We start from the raw sequence: 22,773 nt of genomic DNA on the forward strand, positions 1-22,773 counted from the left end.
TAAAACTATCTCCTCCTTCACAAGATTGAACTGATCATAAATGATCACGTGATAACCATGTGCTTCATTTCTTATAGTTTGCAAATTTCAATTCATAGTTTTAATATAGTTTCATTTAAACTATGCTATCTCTCATCATTTTCATTGATTTATATATAAAATGTTTCTTGTTGGTATTACTCCCTCATTTTTTTTTTATCAAAGGGGGGTAATCGAACTACAACCAAAGTCATGTGATAAGGGATGTTTACTTGTATCACTCACATCGCTGTGATTATGAATCTTTTTATTATCTAGTATTTCCTTATGTGAACAAAAAGAAGAAAAATGACATCTAAAGTAGGAAAGATTACAGAGACTGGGGAATCTTATCCCAGACTTGTAAGTAAATAGAATTAGAAATGTTCTGATTTTTGTCCTGAATATTTTCAGATCCTCTATTTTATGGAGTTAAAGAGAAATTTTTGCTGTTTTTACTTTAAAGTGGATTAAAGTTCGCATGTTCAAAATAGGAGTAAAAAATGCTGCCAATTATGTATCTTTGAAATTGGAACATAGATATTTTAATATTCAAAATTAGGTCTTTTTATAAAAGACAAAAAAAATATTTATCACAATATGCTGACGACAGTTTATATGTCATTGAGTGTTTGCATAAAAAATGTTACATACACATTTATGTGAAGGGGAAATTCATATATTATCAAAGTGAAATATGTGCTGAATAGCAATAGTTTTTTGAAAAAGAAAAGTTTTTCACTAACATCAGCAGCAGATCCAGAAATAAATTTGGGGGTGGTCACAAATGAACGTTAATTAGCTTGATATTTTTTTCATCCTCAAGTCAATGCAAAAAGTTAGTTCCTACTAACAGTGTGTTAATGAGTCATCTATTATAAAACCTTGTGAAAACAAGTTTTGATTTCAATATAAAACTACACATTTAATTACAAACAGCAGGGTTTAACTACTTTTTTTTTAATTTTTACATTTTTGGTGTTTGCTTAAGGAATAATTGATGTCATTTTAAATATTTTCCATCTCACCTAGGCAACTGAGTGCCTTACATTTCTCCCATTTTTTTGGCTAAAATACTAACATGACAACCTGCTTTAACTTGCTCTTGTATCCTATGACCTAAAAGTAATTGTCTAGAGGTTGTTTTGATAGTAAAATATTGAGCACTGTACTGTCATTTTGACACCTCAGGATATTGCTATCCTATTAAGTATTACTATGAAAGGTTAATAAAGTAATTGAGAAAATAGCACCTTGAAAAAAATGAGGTTCGACAAGGGGGTGGTCTAGTGCACTGTGGGACCACTCCCTGAATCCGCAACTGAACATTCTATGAAAAAATCACAAAATTATTATATAATAAATCTTCCCTTTTGGAAAAAATATCAAAAGTTTGTTTTTTATTATAATCCATGTTTGTAAAACATGCACGTACACACATACAATGCATTTTTCAAATTAATTTGATTTATTTTCAGGTTGGATTAATTTACATTTTTAACCTAATTGTTGGGACGGGTGCCCTTACCATGCCAAAAGCTTTCTCAACAGCAGGATGGTTACTCAGTTTAATTATGGTGGTTTTGTTGGCAGTCATAAGGTCTGTTTTTCAATTTAAATTACTATGTTCATTTATAAAATGTTGTCATGTAAAGCAATTAGAATTAATTGGTAATTGTAATGCTTTTGTTTAGCTGTATACAGTTGCATTGTTGAAAATCTGCTGCATACAAAGATTAGATAAGAAAATTTAAGTATGAAGACAAACACAGGTAGCCTGAGCCTTCTACGTGTATTTTGAGGGTCAAACTAGCTAATAATTCACCATATCCACTCTCCTTATAGCATTTACACATAATTGAATTTAAATAGTAGTCTTGTAAGAATCATGCAAAATGTGATTCATGGTTGGAAAGCCTACTTATTTTCATTTTTTATATTTTGTTTAAAATGTTACAGTATACAGAAATTAACATGTGGCTTTTAATAAAACCCTTGTTCTCAGGAGATAAAAAAATATAGAATGTGCTGGAGAATTCAAAATTAAGGGAGATAACTCTGTAAATGACACTAACATACAATAGAAATTGTTGGATTTTCAGTATTAATTATCTCTTTAGAGCAGACAGATTGAAATGAATAAGTATACATTTCATCATATAGACCTATAAAGCAACTTAATAATAAAAATGAAAATATGTAGCCTTTTTTGGTCATGTCACATATTACAGAATTTGCATGATTCTTACAAAGACTGATATTTAACATTTTATTTTTTTTCCTGTATGATTTCAGCTATTTGACAGTGACTTTTGTGACAGAAGTTATGGCAATATCCAATGCTAAAATCAAGATAACCAGGAAGGTATTATACTGTGTTTAGGTTTTTTTGACTTTGAAAATTTATATTCTGGTGCATAACAGCTGTGTATATCTTTTTACATGTTAAGAGATAAATGTGATGTGTAAAGTGATTTTGTGGCAAGAATGAGACCTGTGAAAATCTCTGTTACTACATGTATTATTCATAGATTAATACTCATATATGCTTTGTGCTACTTTATCATTTGCATAACTTAAAATGTATGAAAAAATATGTTTATTAATTTTTATAAATGAATTTGAATTGAAATCCATTTCTTTTCCTAAAATCTTCATTCAATAAAATTTTGCCTTCATCTGGTGTTAATTATTGATCTGGTAATCAAAATAAAGAATAAACTGGTGTTTTATGATTCACCCTAGTTTTACTTATTTTAATAAGCTGAAATAAGTATTATTGTTCAATTTTTTAAAGAATTTAAACACTGTGAATGATCCAGAACAAGAAGATTCAGATGAAACAAGGCCTCTGCTTTCTAATTCCTCAGCAGGTTTGTTTAAAATACCTCTTTTTTATGTAAATACATACATGAAGTATACACTTATGAAGTTGTGGGAGAGAGGTATTAACTAGCATCTATTTTGTTTTTTTTTCTGATATTGTCAGTTTTAAATTACATAAATCTTGGAAAAATAATGTTCTTAAAATTATTTTTTCAAAAATGCAGGTAAAAGTTCTGATGTTGATTTATCACTATACCTCACATTATCAATGTTTTGGAGTTCCACTTAGGAAATTCAGGTTAAATATGGTAACTTACTCATTGAAGGTGAGTAAAAAGTTTGTGAATTTTGTAATTACTAGTATTTAAAACTTTTTAAACTCAAGCTTTATTTTCTCACATTTTCTTTATGTTAAAAAATTTTGTTACATTTGTATAAGCCACTTCTATATAGAAATCAAAAGACTGTAAAAGGATTAATTTTCACTTTTGCTAATAATTTTCACTGTCAAGTGAACATATTTATGGGTGTCACTTTTTGTGGTTTCAAAAAATGATTAGCATTATACTGTGTCAACCAGATTCATTGTGGAATCTATTGTCCAAGTGTGATGGCCATACAAGAAGAAGATAGTGTTTAAAATAAATCTCGCTGGAACTATTTTTTTTAAAGAAATAGTGAAATTGGTATGTTTACAGTAGGTTGAAAATGGTTTACATGTATTTTGAAATTAATGTTTAAGGATTCATTTCAGAAATATTTAACAGATCAGTAAATGAATTTGAAATCACTGAAAGAGTGGAAATGGTAAGTGCTTTATTTGTTAAATGCATGTTTTACAAGCATTCTAACTCCCAAACTCCTATTTTACAAGCAACCTCAGTACCAGACTACTATCTACAAGAAAGAATTAAAGGTGTTCAGATTTGACATATCTGAATAATGATTAAGTTTTTCCTATGAACCAGCACATAATAAATACTTTAATTATTTTATGTAATGTTATTTCCCTTTAAACTGACTCAAACTCTTCTCTGTTATTGTTTGTGATTACAGAGGTTGTTTTACTTGTGTGACACCTAACAAATACTCCTTGCTTGTGTTGCACTTGGATTTGAACTGCATGCCAAATGGTTGAATGTTGTTGGAATAGTTTGAGGAAAAGGGAAAAAGCTCTTTTTAGCTCACCTGGCCATAAGTCATATGAGCTATTACCATCACTTGGCATCCGTCATCTCTATCATTATCGTTGTTAATAATTCCTTCAAACATCTTCTCCTCTGAAACTACTGAATGGATTTGGATGTAACTTTAGATGGTTGTAATAAGAGTATCCTGCACAAGATGACCATTTGGATTTTTGATCTGTTAAAAAACATGGCCGTCGTTACTAAAAATAGAACATAGGGGTCAGACAGCAGATTTTTGTATATATCTCCAAAACAGTTAGGTTTAACCAAATCTTGACAAGGTTAAAGTATTGAGCATGATGAGATCTGTCTGTGGTAAAAATTTGGTGAAAATCTGTTGACCCATGTTGGAGTTATTGCCCTTTTTGGATGTTTTTTGCTGTTTTTAATATTATTATTTTAAAAAATCTGCTCCTCAGAAACTACTCTACAGAATTCAATGAAAGTTGGTATTTTTGTTTTATAGGGTATCCTGCACAAAATAAATGTTTGGATTTTTTATTGGTTAAAAAACATGGCTGCTGTGACTAAAAATAGAACATTGGGGTCAAACAGCAGACTTTTGCATATATCTTCAAAACGTTTAGGTTTAACCAAATTCTGACGTGGGTTAAAGTATTCAGCATGATGAGATCTATCTGTGGTTAAATTTTGGTGAAAATCTGTTGACCCATGTTGGAGTTTTTGCTCTTTTTGGACATTTTTTGCTGTTTTTGATATTATTACGTTCAAAACATCTTCTCCTCGGAAACTATTCTGCAAAATTCAATGAAAGTTGACATTTTCGTTTTATAGGGTATCCCTAACGAAATGACCGATTTTTGATTGCTGAAAAAACATGGCTGCCATTTCTAAAAATAGAACAATGGGGTCAGACAGCAGATTTTTGCTTACATCTTCAAATCTGTTAGTTTTAGCCAATAGCTTTTAATTACTGAAATGATCCTTATTATAAGGCTTACCAAAGTCTCCAATGAATCAAATGGAGTCAAAATTGTCTGGCAACTCTTTGTTATAGTTATTGCCCTTGAAAGGCATAAACTTAACCAGGTGAGTGATTCGGGCTCCTGGGAGCCTCCTGTTTTATTTTCTTTCCTTTTGTTTTAGTCCTATCCAAGCTTACATTTTCTTTTTCCTATTTATACAACAGCATTAAAGTATGGCGCAGTCATCTTGGTCTATGTCATGGTCATCAATATATTTTGAATATTAGTTGTTTAATCTCTATGAACTTATATAACATGGTTCCAATCACAAAAGAAGGTTGGTAATGATGTTAGGGATTAATGGCCCCAACTGTTTTAGAATTAGGAGGCAAAAGGGGCCAAAACAAGCATTTCATAGAATTTAACAATAGAGAGAACTCCAGTAAAAGCATAGGAATGAATATAAAGTTGTTCCACAATATTCAGATGGGTATTGACTTTGGGGGTTAAGACAAACATTTTGGAAATGAGGGGCCAAAAAGTGGGTACTGTTACATGCATTTTTCCTGATGCCCAGATAGTAACATGATTAATGATAAATGGATTGCTTTGAAATTGTATAACAAGTTGCCATACCACAAAAGGTTGGGATTGCTTTTGGAGGTTAAGACATGAACGTTTTTTTTTAATTATGGGCCAAAAAGGGGCCTGAAACAAGCATTTTCCTTATATTCAGACAATAATTTGAGTAAAAATAAGTGGATCAAATGTAAATTTTACTACAAGGTGCCATACCATCATATGAAGACTAGGATCGATTTTAGGGGAAGGAAGTCACAATGGGGCTGAAAACAAGGTTTTTTCATTTTCATATTTTCATTTCTGGATTATAAATTGTGTGAAAGGGATTTGGTTGCTTTGAAATTATACCACAAGTGCCTTACCCCAAAGTAAGAAGGTGTCAATAAGTGACCGCTTCAATTATGGTTAAATTCTCATCCTGTGTCAAACATCTAATCATGATCAAAATTCAAAGCTGCATCAAATTTGGATAGTGTGTCTATACTTGGCCAACTGTTCAGGTTTTGACCTTTGCGCCTCACAAAGCATTTGATTCTTAGATTTTTATTGTTTCAAAATAGTAAAAGCACTTACATCTTACTTATGAATAAATTTTATTATTTCAGGGTCAGATGGCTGCCTTGTTCTTTAATAAAAGTAGGTAAATGTTAAAAATTTAGTTTTATTTTTATTTTTTTATTGTTTTTTTTTTACTTTATTGAAACTATATCCTTTATATTCTACCTATCAATATGATGAGGCAAGTAAAGCTGTAAGGATAGGAGTAAAGTCTAAAGCCTGAGAAACCAGATGAGAAAACAAATAGCTGTTGAATTTTTTTAATGTGCAGAATCATTTTGTGATTTTTTGGTTTTTTGAGATATTAAAATGTGAAACAACAAATGAACTTAAATTCTGACTCAACTGTTGACTATTTCAGTATCCAAGTTGAAGAAATTTCTTTTCTATTGCTCATTTGCACAGTCATTTATCTAGTCATACGGGTTATTCAAATTCCTGTATATGTATGAGATTTTTCTTTATTCATTTCCTTTCAGACTGAAATCAGACTGTCAGTGATTCAAAGGTTATAGTTGTACATGTATTCGTTTATTTTACCCTTATGTGATTTCTGTGATGATATATGAATATATAAATATGTAAAACTTAGTACATGTGTGAACCCTGGTTTCCAATGACTGATGTAGTAATTAAAGCCATTTGAAGTCTCATCAGGCCAAGGCACCTTCTACACAATTTCTACAATGCTAGAAGTGGCTGGCAAGTTATTTTCTGACATTTTGAAGAACAGAATTCCTACATCTTAGTTTGTTGGAGTATGGAGGAAGATTATTTCAACTTCTTATGTTATAAGAGTATGCAGGAGCATAACTCCAACCTCTTATATTGTAGGAGTACTTCTATCAGTGTACACAGAATCTTTCATCAGTATTTTACAATGTATTTACATAATGGATGCAAAAGTATGATAGATTGTATAATTATAATATCTCAACCTGGTAAGATGGGAATTGTACAACAAAAATATGTTTATTTATCTTGTCCATGCATTTGTTTATTTGTTTATTGCTTTATCTGTCAGTCCATCAAACAATCTTGGTCTTAATCCAGCTTTTAAGCTATAGAACTGGATGTTTTAAATTGAATGATACATAAAAACCATGTTTTACAGTTGGTGTTTTCCTGTTTTACATATGTATGGTTCTGTACTTGTATGGTGATCTGGCTATTTATGCAGCTGCTGTACCAAAATCTCTTAGAGATGTTATATGGTAAGTAGAGTTATTGCCCTTTTCAGAATGTTTCTACCTACATGTACATTAAAGAATGTTTTTTTTTCCAAGATAAATAGTGTCTTAGTTGTCACTGTTTACTTCAGTTTACTGTTATAATTTTTGTTTTCATCTGACTTTCTAGACAGGGCCTATGATGGTATAACAGTGCCTGTCTGTCATTCATATTTCACACAATAACTCCAAAATGTTGTCACCAATTTTTGTGAAACTTCAGTGAATTGTTTCTTTCTTTTGATGTTAGCTTCCTTTTGATTTTTATGAATGTCCAATTTTTAGCTCACCTGGCCAAAGGCCATATGAGCTATTGCCATCACTTGGCATCCGTTGTCGTTGTCCATTGTCGTTGTTAACAATTTTTCAAAATTTTTCTCCTCTGACACTACTTGACCAATTGGAACCTAACTTGGTATGGATATTCCTTGGGATATCCTGCATAGAGCTGGTATAGGGATTTTTAATCCTTTGAAAAACATGGCCGCTACTACTAGAAATAGAACATAGGGGTCAGACAGTAGTTTTTTGCATATATCTCGAAAACTGTTAGGTTAAGCCAAATTCTGAGTAAAAGTGTTCAGCATGATAGGAATCATCTGTGGTCAAATTTTCATTTTAATCTGTTAAACCATGTTGGAGCTATTGCCTTTTTTCCACACTTTTTGCTATTTTTAATGTTATTTCTTTCTAAAATCTTCTCATCTGAAACTACTCAACCAATTGGAACCAAATTTGGTATGAATATTCCTTGGGGTACTTCTGCATAGTACTGATGTGGGGATTTTTGAAGCATTAGGTTTAGACAAATTTTTTTCAATTGCTGAAATGATCTTTATTATAAGGCCCACAAAAGTCTTCAAGGGATCAAAGTTGTCAGACGACTCCATGTAAGAGATATTGCCCTGGAAAGATGAAAAATGATGGTTTTTTGTTAAGAAACTTTCAATTGCTGAAATGATCCCTACCAAAGTCTTCTTGAGTCTATATTTCTGGACAACTCCTTCTTAGATTTATTGCCCTTGAAAGACAAAATTTAACCAGGTGAGTGTCTTGTTTATTTTTAGTCCAATTTCGAAATTTTTTTTATTGGATTCCTTACGAAAATACGGGCCTGCATTTTTCAATCAGATTACAGATTTGCTTGGCACTTATCATGTTGTTTGTGATAACACTAAATACACTAATTTTTCCACACATCTACCATCATTGTAGATCACAAGATAAGTGCCAAGCAAACCGATTTGTCTAGTGATGTCAAAGGTTGCAGTAGTTTCACTAGTTTCACTTTCAGTCCAAGCAATTGTAGAGTTTTGTTGTTCAAATCCTTGTATTGATTTGATTAGAAGTATTTGATGATGAAACTTGTGTTAATTTATTGGATTCATCATTTGTCAAGTGATTGCTGAGCAGTAAATAGTAATAGATTCCAATTTATTTGAAAAAAATTGAGTTGAAGCAAGGCACTCCCAAATCTGAGATCACCCTTTTTGTGTTTATATACCTTTCAAGCTGTATATTTAATACTGGGAGCAAGCCCCTTTGACTAGACCACAGAAATGGTCTTTTATGATTGAATGATTTTAAGGGAAAGTCCATCATTGCCAATTTTTTAAACAAAAACAATTGAATTATTTTATAATAAGCTAACTGCTGTCTTGTATTTATATTGTTCCCCTATACTCCCTATAATTCATTTAAGTGCCAGTCCACATAAAATTCAGACACTGTCAATGGTAAAGTGATTCACGATGAAGAAAAACTCACCAAACTAACAATGCTTTTTCAGACAACATATGCTATACTTTCACATAAAGATAACCATTTCTGCATTCAGATCTGCGCTTTTAAGAAAATCATTCATTCATCTCCCACTGAAATCAACCAAATGACGAAATCAAGAACAATAACTCTTGCAAAGTGGCAGTTTTATGTACAATCTATATAATTTTTATCTCAAAAGCACAACAACCAAATGAAAAACTAAGACTTGTTATGTGATCAGTAACTGTTTCTGAACTAGAAACTGAATTTGGTGGGTTTTTGACATGCATGAATCATCTTCTGTCTGATCTATATAAAGACCGCTACTTTAGTGTTAAACTTGTTATACACCATTGTGACTTATGCAGAATAAAGATTTTTTTCTTTCAGTACATATAAAATATCTCAACCAAATAATAGCTCTACATGTAACCATACCTTAAAAGAATCTGACTTGTGTTGGACTGGGCACCATTTTTCAAGGATAGAAGCGTATAGAATTATGGTTGTAAGTACAAGTCTAAAAATCAAATAGGGCACTATCTAACATAAAACAAGTAGGAATCACACTATTGCAATGCTCTTACCTACCACACTATTGCAATGCTTTTACCTACCCTACAAAATGATATTAAATAGACAATTCTAGTATGACGTCCTATGAATGTCAAACAATATGTTATCCAATATATCTACCCCATGGTTATTCAGATGTTTCTCATATAAAAATAGAAATAATTCATGTGAGGTATGGTGTTATATTTAATATAAAGACCCAGCCCATGTGTAATTGAGTACAACACCATACCAAAATGAATTATTTGTAAATTTTTCTGAATTCAGTACATATAAAATACTTGACAAAGTTAACCATGTTACTGTACCTTACAAGAATCAGACGTGTGATGGAATTGACTTTGGAAGAGCATGTGAACAGTGAAGCATATTTGTTTAAGGGTAATGGTGCCCTATTTCATATTCTTTGTGTTTTGTCATGTTAATTTCATTTTAGACTTTGATTTGGACTATAAAACTAAAAAAAACAAAGTACTATTTTAATCAGCTTGTTGCTAAATGGCAGATTGCTTCCATTTTTATTGCTAAGTATTGTTATTATGTGTAAATGAGCTTACACATGTACATGTATGATATCTCCTTGTGCTTGTTGTAAACCCCACATGTGCATGTATGATATCTCTTTGTGCTTGTTGTAAACTTGACTTTAGAGACTGTTTTGTTTTTATGCCATAGCTTTTAGTGACTTTTGGACTGTGTTCATCCTATGAAATCTTCATATCTCTCTTTCAGGCTGTGTTTGCAGTATGTTTAGGCCCATTTACTTTTTTCAATATACAGAAAACAAAGTACTTACAGATGTTTACCACTGTAACAAGATGGCTAGGTCAGTACTTAACAACATATACATTGTATGTGCTATAGGCTATTATTAGCATAAATTTTAAATTCTTCACTCTACTAGAAAAAACTATTGAATATTCTTTTTTTCACATTGGTTCGCATCAGAAAAAATAAATCTGAAAGTTTTTATTTCTGTATATGGTTAAATGATATTCATCTTGCAGAATTTGTCTTCTTTTTTCTGGACCCAATGCAACAATGCAAAGCATGCACTTCAGAATGCTGAGCATCAGTCAGTGCTTCCATGTAGTAAGTGCTCCAGTAAATATATTTCTCAATGAATATGGATAAAATCTAAACCAAAGGTTACTGCCGTGAATCTCCAAGACAAATTGGAAAATCAACAATGACCAGCTAATATTGTGACCGTTTTCTCCCTTGGAAATTGAAATTTTATCAAAATTTGTAGGTTTCTTATCAAGTGCCAGACATGGAAAACAGACACACACAACAAAGAACATAAAATAACCAAAATAATATGTACAAAGCAACAAAAGTAAATGAGCAACTTAGACTCCAATAAACACTGGGAGTGTAAACGTGGTGCACCGGTAGGGTAAGTGCCTCTGCTATTCTAGAAGTACATGCCAAGCTGCTCATAAAAAGTCAAGTCTGGGGTAGACAAAATAGGAAAGGAAAACTATGACATGTTGAACAAATTGATGCAAATGGATACACCGTAATCCACAAGTTCATGGTGAGGACCATAAAACTTATGTAGTGATGACTTCAGTCTTGTAGCAACTTAACCCTGTTCCAGAAGCCTAATCATAAGAAGTTTGAGTACAGTTTAAACCAAAAATTACAATGATGAATACTTATGGCAAGTTTGGGTAGGTGACATGGAACAATTTTTGTTTATTGTATTTGTAAGAAAAAGATAACCAATGTTTGCCTTAAAAGACGAGACTTTGGTGTTAAGGGATGACCTAAGCTTTGACGCCACTGACTAAATTTCCATAGAACAGAGTACAAATTCATGTTGATAGGAGTGTCAAACTTTAAATAATAAAATATGAATGAACTAAGTAAAAGTATATGGTAACCCAAGGGTACACAAAACTTAATTAGCATAATGATTTTAAAATTCATATTCTTCATATTAGACTTGGTAGGTAACATCTTCCTAAAATTGAAAACAGGTGAACACTTACATGTATTTAGAACAGACAGCTTACCTTTTAACATAATGACTGCGTAGAAACAGGTATATAAGAGATATATCTACTGGTAATTAATTATTAATACATGTACAACCAAGTATGTTATTGGATACCAGTTATCATATTAGCTAATTTGTAGCAGAACTTTTTACAGTGAAACCTATCTATTTCCAGGCCATTTAAGGCGGTAGACTTGGGGTATGGGACACAACTCTTGAAATTAGTGATATGTTTGTATGATATTCAATTTCACCAAACCATATCTAGCTTTCATTTGAAACAGAATGAAATCAGTCTAAGTTACTTTGATGCTTCATTGAGATTGGTGTAAAATGCTGAATACAAATGTTCCAATGATTTGTAAGAATTGTCTCCCTTACCCTAAGTATACCTCCTTGTCTAGAATTTACCTTTTTGAAGTTACTCCATATAAATTTGAATTTGAACCTGTTTATATTGAACTCCTGCCTGAAAACTGAACATGTGTTAAAGTGAATGAATCCCTTAGTTTGAAATAGGTTTGCCATAGAAAGATTTCATTGTACCTGTGAGAACAATTACTGGTCATTATTGAAACAAAAAAAGGCATTGAGAAGTTGACTGATAATACATTTAAAGACAGAGAGAGTAAAATAAGCATACTGTAAACTTACGTATTTTTTATGGTTGCTAATTTTGGCAGATTATGTTAAATGAGCATATTTTCATGCTTTTTAAAATGGCTAAGTTCACATAGTGTTAAAATCAATTTCACAGGTAAAATAGCTTGCTTACCAACCTCTAAGCTATCATAATTACTGAAATGGAATTATGAGAGGGCTGTAGTAACAGAGCTTAAAGCATTGATGATTAAAAAAACATTCCTATTTTTATCAATATTTTTTTTATTTTGCAGCATTTATTTTAATGATTGTTTTAGCTGTGATAAAACTGGAGAAGGGCGGAGGGAAGGGGCACCCAAAACTTGCTGATTTCTATGGAATACCTAATCTCTTTGGTGTCTGTATATACTCATTTATGTGTCACCACTCACTGCCGTCATTAGTTACACCAATCAGAAACAAGCAAGGATTATTTGGTCTTATCATTGGTGATTTTACATTGATACTTGGATTCTATGCTTTACTGTCTTTCACTGGAATATTTACCTTTAATAACCTGGATGACCTCTACACACTGAACTTTCTACCAGACGACTGTGACTCATCATCATCAGTGACTAATGTAAAATTCTTTGAGTATTTCCTGGCATTATTCCCAGTGTTTACCCTCAGTACAAATTTTCCTATTATTTCAGTGACATTACGTAACAATTTGAAGACTATGTTTTACAAGGAGGAAAGACCTTTTACGTGGTTTACAGACAGAATTATATTTCCTATCGCTGCAATATTACCACCATTAATAGTAGCTGTGATCACTAATGAGGTTGAATTTCTAGTTGGCATTACTGGTTCCTATGCTGGAGCAGGAATCCAGTATGTGATCCCTGCATTTCTCATATATTATGCTCGTAAAGATGTTACTACATTTTCACCAGGACATGTGAATCACATAACATCTCCTTTTAAGCACACAGCTTGGATTGTTTTAGTATTGATATGGGCTGGTATAAGTATGGTATTTGTCACTGCTAATCATATAATTTCAGGGAAATGAAGAAACTTTTTTGTGTTAGTTTTATGAACCCTATATTAATCAAATGAATTCTCTGTGTAAACAGCAATTAATTATTCTGATATTCGCCATACCTCAAGATTATTTTTTGTTGTTGTGAAGATCAATGGCCCTATCTACGTGAAACTTAGTCAAAATATTACATTATGTCATAACCTGAACAGTAAAATATATGCCATTTTTTTTTATTTGGAAAAATTGAAACAATCATGTCAAAACATATAGGCTTGATTTTGATTCAAAAAGTTTTACTATGTCTGAGAGTAATATGACACTGGAGAAAGTCATCAATGGTACAGGTATGTTAAAACAGAGTTTAATGTATCTTCTGTTGAATTGTTTATTTGCCATGCACTTTGTGGAATTACCACTTATTTCACCAAAAAATTCAAAATTATTGCTCTTTATTTACACTGTCAAAGTGAGGTGGTTTTTTTTCCTGATCATCACCCACTATCTGATTCTTACAAAGACTGAACTACACCTCAATGTTGTGACACCACATTTTAACTTTTTATGTGAGTTAAGGTAGATCATACCTATTACACAGAGCATATTATTCCAGTCATCAAATTCATACAGAAGTTTGTATTATAATTGTGCTGAAAGTGCTTTACATGATGTATAAATTTTATCTTGAAATTATTTTAAAGGAATGTTTTACATATAAATACAAAGATGTATTCTAATAAGATTTTCAAGGGGAGATAATTGCAGGAAAATGTTCAATAGAAATATAATTGGGATTTTAGTATTTTGAAAATAACAAGAACAAAAATTGTTACCCGTAATAACTTTGTAAGAATATCAGATAAGTATTCTTTTTACAAATTTTAAAGAAAATTATTTTTTCTAGTAGTTTCTTGTAAATATATCTCAAATGCTTAGGTGACAAAAATAATATTTCTATGATATTGTATATTAAGTTACTCTTCGTATTCTCAAATGATAATGGCTTTGGGAATAAATAGATAACATTTTTATCAAATTAGATCGAAGATCAGAATTGATATAGCAGTCGCCAGAGCCTGATAGCATCTGTAATTAATTGACACTACCGCAGTAAAATAGTCCCATTGACATACCCCCATTTAGGATCAAATACAGATAGTTAGGTCCATTTTACAGGTATTTTAATATACCAAATTTAGTTCGATGTTATTTACACCAATAAACAAACCCAATTAACATTGTTTACCGTGAACTAAATATGCTGATTAATTAGGACTGTACATTTGTATTAACAACAATTCAATTAAAAACAGTTGATCTCTAACCTCTTACCAGTACCTGTTTATTTCTATGAAACAAGTCGTTCACTGTCGATATATTCAAGTTTTCTACTTAATGTTTAGCTAGAAATGAAAGCGATGCAAGGCTATAAATTTTCATTGATCATAGAAATGAAATATAAAGATGAATGCTGAAGCTGTATTCATATATTTCATGCAGGCCCTGGCGGATCAAAATATTTGCAAAAAAAAGAGCATCGGATCCCATCAAGAAACTTATATAGAGAAAAAAATTACGTGCTATCATTTGCCACTCTTTGGTTTGACCAAATGTTATACAAAAGGGTAGCATAACCCCCCGGAACCATCCCGATGTATCACTCACTGTATCTTGTATCTTTATTACGGTTACTGCCACGTGACATCGGAAGCCCGGAATTGAGAAATAAAAATGAAACATTGCTTAGACGATAGCATAGGAATTTCAATAATGCATTTCTCGGGATGGTGTCAGTCTGTGGGCTGGTGATATTGCTTTTTGTAATAATCATTCTTTTGGGCTATTTTGGCCATTTGTGAAGATAATAGAGCTGCGGGTACTCTGGCCTAAAAAGTGCATGACTAGTAACTACACAAGGCATAATGCTTCAATTATAATCTAAGACTTTGGCGTTTATGTTAATGTACATGTGTCTGGAACTAGGTGCCTAACAAACTAAGCACTTTAAATACCACATAGATGTCTATGCGATAACTTATCAACTGAAAAATGTAGCTAGCTGAGAGGGACATGTGTCTAAGGAGATGATTTATTTTAGTTTGCATGATTTGACAGACAGTTTCGACCATGGAGGTCGATAAATTGAATTTCAACTTGAAAAATTTAGAAACTGGGAAAGGCCAGGTAGTAGTTTTGTTGTTCAATTTCACAGTATGTTGGAGAGCTTTGTGTTCATTCATCCAGGTGTTTCATGTAAACCGACCTCGAACCTGAGTATTACGCAAACTGGCGCACTGCTACCATGCATCATGTGTTTGTTTTTTTTAAAGACCTTCGTAATCAGAATGGTGAATTTGAAAATAAATAAGAGTTCAATATTAACCATTTACAACAATATGCTTATGTTTAGATACGTTTGAATTCGTTCCCAAAATTTTCCTTTTATCCGGCCCAATCTTTGCAATTTGACGATTATTTACAGCGTGAAAATTCTAACGAACGATATAAATTGATTCAGTACATGAGTACTTTGACTTTAAATTTTTATCACTGTGGCCGATCAATTATTTTGAGACTAAAAACTTTTTTTTCTCTTTAAATAGAAAGTGCATTTTGCAACATTTGAAAGATCAGTTTATTCCAACTTGGGCTGCAGACATGTTTATTTCACTATAAACCATTTGTAATCCTTTTATAAATCTGATTTTGGTCTTGAACATATTTCATAGAATTACCAAGTCATTTGATGCAAAACTTTTGTAAATTTAAATGCAGTGATTTAGGAAATTACAAAGTATTCTAGGGCAAGATCATTTTCTTTGTACCTCACATGATATTTGTGACTACTACCATTATACTATGCTATGCAATTATTTTGGACAAGAAAAAAAAATGGTTTATTCACGTTTCTACAACATTTAATTATTAGACTAAAACAACAAGACTTTTCATCAAAATCATAGATGTTTTTGGCAAATTTCTAAGTTATTTGGTCCAAATTGTATAAGTTTTGCTTTTTTTATATTAATATTAAGCACAAAATTGAATATTTTGTTTAGATATTTAATTAAAAAGTACATATTTTTGGCAAATTTTAAGGTATTTGTTCAAAATTGTATAAGTTTTACAAATTAAAATTGAGCATATTTCTAAAGAGTCTGCAAAAGATTTATTATTAAAATGTTTATATTTCACTTCATTCAATAGTAAATTATAGGATTTTTTACAAGATTTTACAGGTAAAATACAGGTAAATATATACTACAATTCAGAAACAGACTTTGATTGTTAAAACAACATAACCCCTTATGATTATTTATACAAGTAATTAAAAGTGGGCAATCCAGGATGACACTGTCTGTTGTCGGTGTTTCGGTATTTCTTCTGCTTTGGTCTTGTTGTTGCGCCTGCTGCTACCTGTATCTGGTTGGCCTCGGTGTTTGCTTGTGTTATTTGGAGCACTTCTATCAATTAGTGAATGCTCAGATGGGCGTGTCTAATGAGTTCCTTCAGCTTGCTGTGCCATCCATCTAAGTGGTTGTTGGCACGTGGTCCTTCGGTTGAGAAATGGTTCTATTGGTTCCTGTCTAGTCCCTCTATTCAGTATTCGGTTACATAGTCGGCAAAAGCTGTTATGTCGATGTCGATGTCTTCTGCGTCTTCTAATGCACTGAACCAAACATCCCCTACCATGTCTGTTGGGAAAAGTGGACGAACGGCTGCTCGTCTCACCAAAAGTCGTAGGTCGTCGTTCTCTTTGTAGGCTGTTGCGAGTCGCCGCCAAATATACTATAATAAGTATAATGACATACGGGATTCGTCGGCAGTTCGTCTATTACGTTTTCATTGTCTGGGTTAATGTCAATGTACTCTACTGAGCGTAGTTTAGCTCTTTCTTATAGTTTTTATAGTTGGTATTGGGGTGGTTTCCTTTGGTACATCTCTGTTTTAATCAAATTGAATTGCCTCGGCTTTTACTTTTGTAGATGATTTTAATACAATTATATTGCCTAAACAAATTTTAAGTTATTTTATTTTAATGAAGAATTCAAATAATTTCCTTAAAAAGATAGAAATATATTTTTAAAAATATTTATTGCTTCAATATTTGACTTTTTTGCAAAAGCAGAAAAAAATAAACGAAAAAAGCATTACATTATTATTGTATTATTGTGTCTCTAGTTAATGACATCATTGAAAAAATTCATCCAACATTTTTTTATTGGAAAAGGTAAAATACAGGTAAATTTAAACTATCAAACCCTTTTGAGAACCCCATAATCCCTGACCTCAATTGATGTTGTTTTAGTCTAATAATTAAATGTTGGAGAAACTTGAACACACAAAAAAAATAACCAGTTAATTACCATTCAATCGCAAATACATCTGCTTTTGCACAGGATATTGATATACTCGGAAATTAGCTAAATTTGTACAGATAATTTAACAAAGGTCATACCTCAAGGATAATTTCGATATGTACTCGTGTTTACACATGCAATGTATGTTACAATATCAATATCTATATACTTTCTCCATAACTGTTTATAAAGAAAAGGAAAGTGAGTAGGTTCAATTATCTTGAAATCAAGTTCGGAGATCTATAGACAAACTAGGTATGATCTACCTTTAAAGATTTGTTCTTCTCTTATATCTGACTGTTAAACCTTTTTAAAGCAAAACATATGAAGCGTAACAATGTATATTAAAATCTTAACAATTATTGATATTAAATTTGCTCAAATACAAGTATTTTAATCTTTTAGATTGACATAATCCCTGGAGATATCACGGGTACTAGTGTTTTCCCACACAGTGTGATGGCTCAAGCTTTTGGTACAATACAATGTATATCTTAATGGAAGGAAGCTTCCAATTATTTTTCACCCCCCTAATTTTTTAATTTTTTAGTCTTCTTGGTTCCTAATAATTACACATATTATTAGCCAATCACAGTAAAAAGATTCGTTTTATTCTTTCAGTTGCCCAAACAACTATTATTTTATGCGATGAAAATACACAGTTCTTCTGACTATTATTATCAATTGAGATCGAAGATCAGAATTGATATAGCAGTCGCCAGAGCCTTTAGATTTGTAAAGCCTGATAGCATCTGCAATTATCTTACACTACCACAGGAAAATAGTCCCTTTGGCATACTCCATTTAAGTTCAAATGCAGATGGTTAGGTCGACTTTATGAGTATTTCTGATATAGCAAGTTTAATTCCATGTTATTTACGCCAATAAACAACTTGATTAATTAGGATTGTAACAACAGTCCAATCAAAAATATTTTACCTCTAATCTCCTAATCTCTTATCAGTGCCTGTTTATTTCTAAGCAATCAGTCGTTCAGTGTCGATATATTCAAGTTGTCTATTCATTTTTAGCCGCATAACAGATAGAAATGAAAACCCCGCAAGGCTATAAATAGTCGGAATGCTGAAGCTGTCTTCTATTTCATGCAGGCCCTGGCGGATCCAAGTATTTACAAAAAGGGGGCAGTGGATCCGATCAAGAAACTTATATAAAGAGAGGGGTTCCATGCTGTCATTTGCCACTCATTTTTTGCCAAATGTTTTATAAAAGAGTACCATAACCGCGCGACCCGGAACCATCCCGATGTATCACTCACTGTATCGTGTATTTTTATAACAATTACCGCCTCGTGACATCGGGAGCCCGGAGATGACAAATTGAAATAAAATTTTGCTTAGACGATGGTACAGGAATTTCGATAATGCATTTCTCGGGAATAGTGTCAGTCTGTGGTCTAGTGATATTGCCTTTTCTGCAATAATCATTCTATTGGGCTATTTTGGCCGTATGTAAAGATAATAGATCGAGCTACAAGTCCTCAAGGTGCTTCAGGGCATTAAAAGTGCATGGCTAGTGTTGTCTGCACTATACATAATTGTTGAAATTGTATTCAAAGACTTGGGCGTTTATGTTAATGTACGTGTGTCTGAAAATAGATGCCTAAGAAACTAAGCACCTTAAATGACACATAGGTGTCTATGCGATAACTGTGTACCACTTGAGCTATAAAGCTTATCAACTAAGGAATGTAGCTGGTTGAGAGGGACATGAATCTAAGGACATGATTTATTTCAATGGTTGTGACGGCTTAAATTTGAATGATTTGACATACAGTTTCGACCTAAAGGTCGATAAATCAAATTTCGACTTGAAAACTTGAAAATATTTCAAAACTGGGAAAGGCCAACCAATTGTTTGTAGTTCAATTACGCAGTTTGTCGGAGAGTTTTGTGTTCGTTCATCTAGGCGTTCCATGTAAAACGACGTCAAACCTAATTATTATGCAAACTTGCGCACTGCTACGATGCATTATAAAATTGCTGTATGATTTTTGTAATGTACTTCGTAATCAGAATGCAACTTGAGGATCATTTCAGACGTAAAAATTCAAACGATCGATATAAATTGATTCAGTACATGAGTACTTTGATATATTATAGTCCTTATCACAGTCTTCCTCTTCTATTCCCAAAATGGTCATAACGCAAGTTTTAATTTATTATAGAGTTATAAAACCTTATTTTCTATCGGAATCTTCTGTAAGTGACCTCATGACCTAACCCTAGCCAGGATCTACTGACCACAATATTACATAAGCATGAATGAATTTACAGATGTTTTACGAGATCTTACGCTGGTTTCGCAGGCTCTTACACTGCAGAATGGTTCAGACATCCCCTTTTTTAATTGACAACCGTTATTTCTGCCTGTTTCGTAAATCTTATTAAAATTGTTATTTTGTCTATTTCTTGGTAAATGTATTAAAAATAATGCAATTATACCAATATTAAATATAGTTCGACCTAGTACTAACACTTTGGCAGGTTTTTTTTAACATTCTAAATAAAACCCCCTCCATGTTTCGCAGGTTAACTTAGATAGTTTGTTAAATATTGTTTTATAAAGAAAAAAATGTATTAAAGATTGGAAATTTTCATATGTTACAAAAATGTACTTATAAAATTCTGAGTATGTGATCAAAAGTCTGAATAAGAAATATAAATAAAGTTGGTGGATTTTTGACATTCATGAATCCCCTCCGGTTTGATTTCTATAAAGACTACTTCTCAATAAGTTTCTCAATCGGATTCTTCTTATTTAAAAAAAAATTGGGATCTGTTCGGCAGCTCTTCTGATTGGTTTCAAGTATCAATCTCAATGTGATTAAAATACATGATCTGACATGTGCCGAGTGTAGCGTAATTAAAGATTTAATTTTAATTAGATTGCCCTTTTCTAGGGTTTACATATTTCGAGCTTAACACCAAATGGCTTATTTTAAGCGTATAAGAACTTGAATAATTCCGTGTCCTCTGTCAACTATTTTTAACTAATTGGATCGTTGTTAATAGAACCAAATATGTTAATCAGCATAAAATTATTTAGGTCGAGTAAAAGTGGTTTGTTTGTTGACATGAATAATATGGATTTAACCTTCGTATTTTACGAAACCTGTAAAAGGGACCTTAATATTAACATTTAAACTTGAGTTGGGTGTGTCAAGGGTCAAGATGTCAAAGGAACCTTTCCTTACGATAGCAAATGATCGAGATAATAGCAGGTGCTTCAAGTTTTTCTTACAAAACTGTTTTATTTTCTAATTTGATAAATATCTTAAAGTATGATACTGGTTTTCTATCGAACATGTAATTTGAAGCAAATCTCAGAAAAAAAGTAGAGTGAAATTTGATAAGTTTTTTTTATAAGTTTAGTGTGTTAAACTGTTTTTGTCACTTTTTGTGACATGAGGATATTTAAATGCCCGGCGTCCGTCCGTCCGTCCGCGTTTTCCGCACTTTTTTTATAATGCTTTTTCCAAATAAGTTTGTTTTCGGTATGTAGCCTTATTGTGAAGAGTTACAGATTAAGTTCGACTTTAGTTACGGTTGATTGATTTTTATGGAAGTTACGGCCCTTAGAAAATTTCAGTGAATACACCGTTTCCGTACTTTTTTGTAATGCTTTTACCAATTGATTTTATATTTTGTATGTAGTCTTACTATGAGAGGTTACAGATTAAGTTCGACTTTGGTTATGGTTGATTGATTTTTATGGAAGTTATGGCCCTTCGACAAAGAAAATTTCAGTGAATTTACAGTTTTCCACACTTTTTTTTCGCGGGGGACGTTGGAACGCAGTTCTTTTATTTATATTATGTGTGTACTTAGTATAATCTGTAACCAAGCTGAAAGTATTTTGAACCAATTATTATTATATCTACAACTTTTACTACTGAGGGATTTGATAAGTTTTTTCTTATATATTTATTTTCACGTTAAACTTAGGCATTTTTGTCACTCTGTGCTGTGGATGGTTCGAACTTTGTGCAAAACCGCAAATCTAAAATATTGAAGATATTCACCTACTATTATAGGCAAATTTGACCATTATTGAATATGAATTTTATCTGTTGAACTTATCCATCTATACTTGAAGTTATTCTTCAACTTCAACCTGCTCAGTGTTCAGTAGCGGATCCAAAAAGAAAGGTCGAGGTAAGCCCCCTTAATTAAAAATTTTGTTTTTTTTCGTGGATTTTCGGGGTGTGGGTGAAAATTAGCTAATAACAGCCTGGCCCTTTTTATGAACCTCCCTCTTTTGATTCGCCTCCGATGCTTATGCATATGTTAAAATATTTATGTGCTGGCAAATTTATGACGATGACTCGAGTCAAGAATGTGATAGGTCTTGTTTCTGGTAGAGTTCGGGTAGGTTTTGCCTTCTTTATAGTTTTGTTTCCATTTTCTATTCATGGTGCATAGCCATAAAGGATTCTTTCGGATAAAAAGAACTCTTCTGGAATCGTATACAGGGCATTTCCGGATCATTTTCAGAAAACGTGAGTGTGTTGTAACCATTTATTTGTTATACCCCCGCAAACCAAGTTTGGGGGTTATATAGAATTCACCCTGTCTGTCCGTCAGTTCGTCTGTCTGTCTGTCCGTCTGTTCATATTCCTCATAAGCGCGACATCTTGTAAACCGCTCAAGGGATTTTGATGAAATTTTATAGGGAAGTTGGGTTTCATATGTAGATGTGCATGAAGGGATATAATTAATGTGAGAGGACTTTAGACGGAGATCATCTAAATTAATGGTTTTGTATGTTAAAACCTCGTAAGCGCAACTTCTCTTAAACCCCTTTTAAACTTTATAGGAAAGTCGGGTATCATATGTAGATGTGTATGAAGGAATATAATTACTGTCGGAGGACTCCAAAGTAAGACCATCTAAATTAAGGGTTTTACCTTGTAAGTGCAACTCCTCCTATACCACTCAAGATACTTTGATGAAATTTTATAAGAAGTCTGGGTTTAATACGTGGATGTGTATGAAGGAATATAATTACTGTCGGAGGACTCCAAAGGGAGATAACCCAACACGTGTTTTCATTTATATCCATTTGAAACAGGGATATTCTGTTTGTAA

The 22,773-nt window shown here is 32.3% G+C and overlaps 1 protein-coding gene across 1 annotated transcript; it reads left to right on the plus strand.

Moving 5' to 3' along the window:
* Positions 1-212: 212 nt before the first annotated feature.
* On the plus strand, positions 213-13,681 carry LOC148619487 (putative sodium-coupled neutral amino acid transporter 12). The gene is made up of 10 exons (XM_088579407.1): positions 213-381; positions 1,497-1,618; positions 2,314-2,383; positions 2,816-2,891; positions 3,599-3,651; positions 6,148-6,178; positions 7,215-7,314; positions 9,484-9,601; positions 10,402-10,495; positions 12,571-13,681. Exons 1-10 carry the CDS (start codon positions 328-330, stop codon positions 13,332-13,334), a joined length of 1,482 nt encoding a protein of 493 aa, XP_088435533.1. The 5' UTR covers positions 213-327; the 3' UTR covers positions 13,335-13,681.
* Positions 13,682-22,773: the final 9,092 nt, after the last annotated feature.

Source organism: Perna viridis, chromosome 4 (assembly GCF_037379345.1).
Source record: "Perna viridis isolate PV_CMFRI_1.1 ecotype Kerala chromosome 4, ASM3737934v1, whole genome shotgun sequence".
Classification (NCBI taxonomy): Eukaryota; Metazoa; Mollusca; class Bivalvia; order Mytilida; family Mytilidae; genus Perna; species Perna viridis.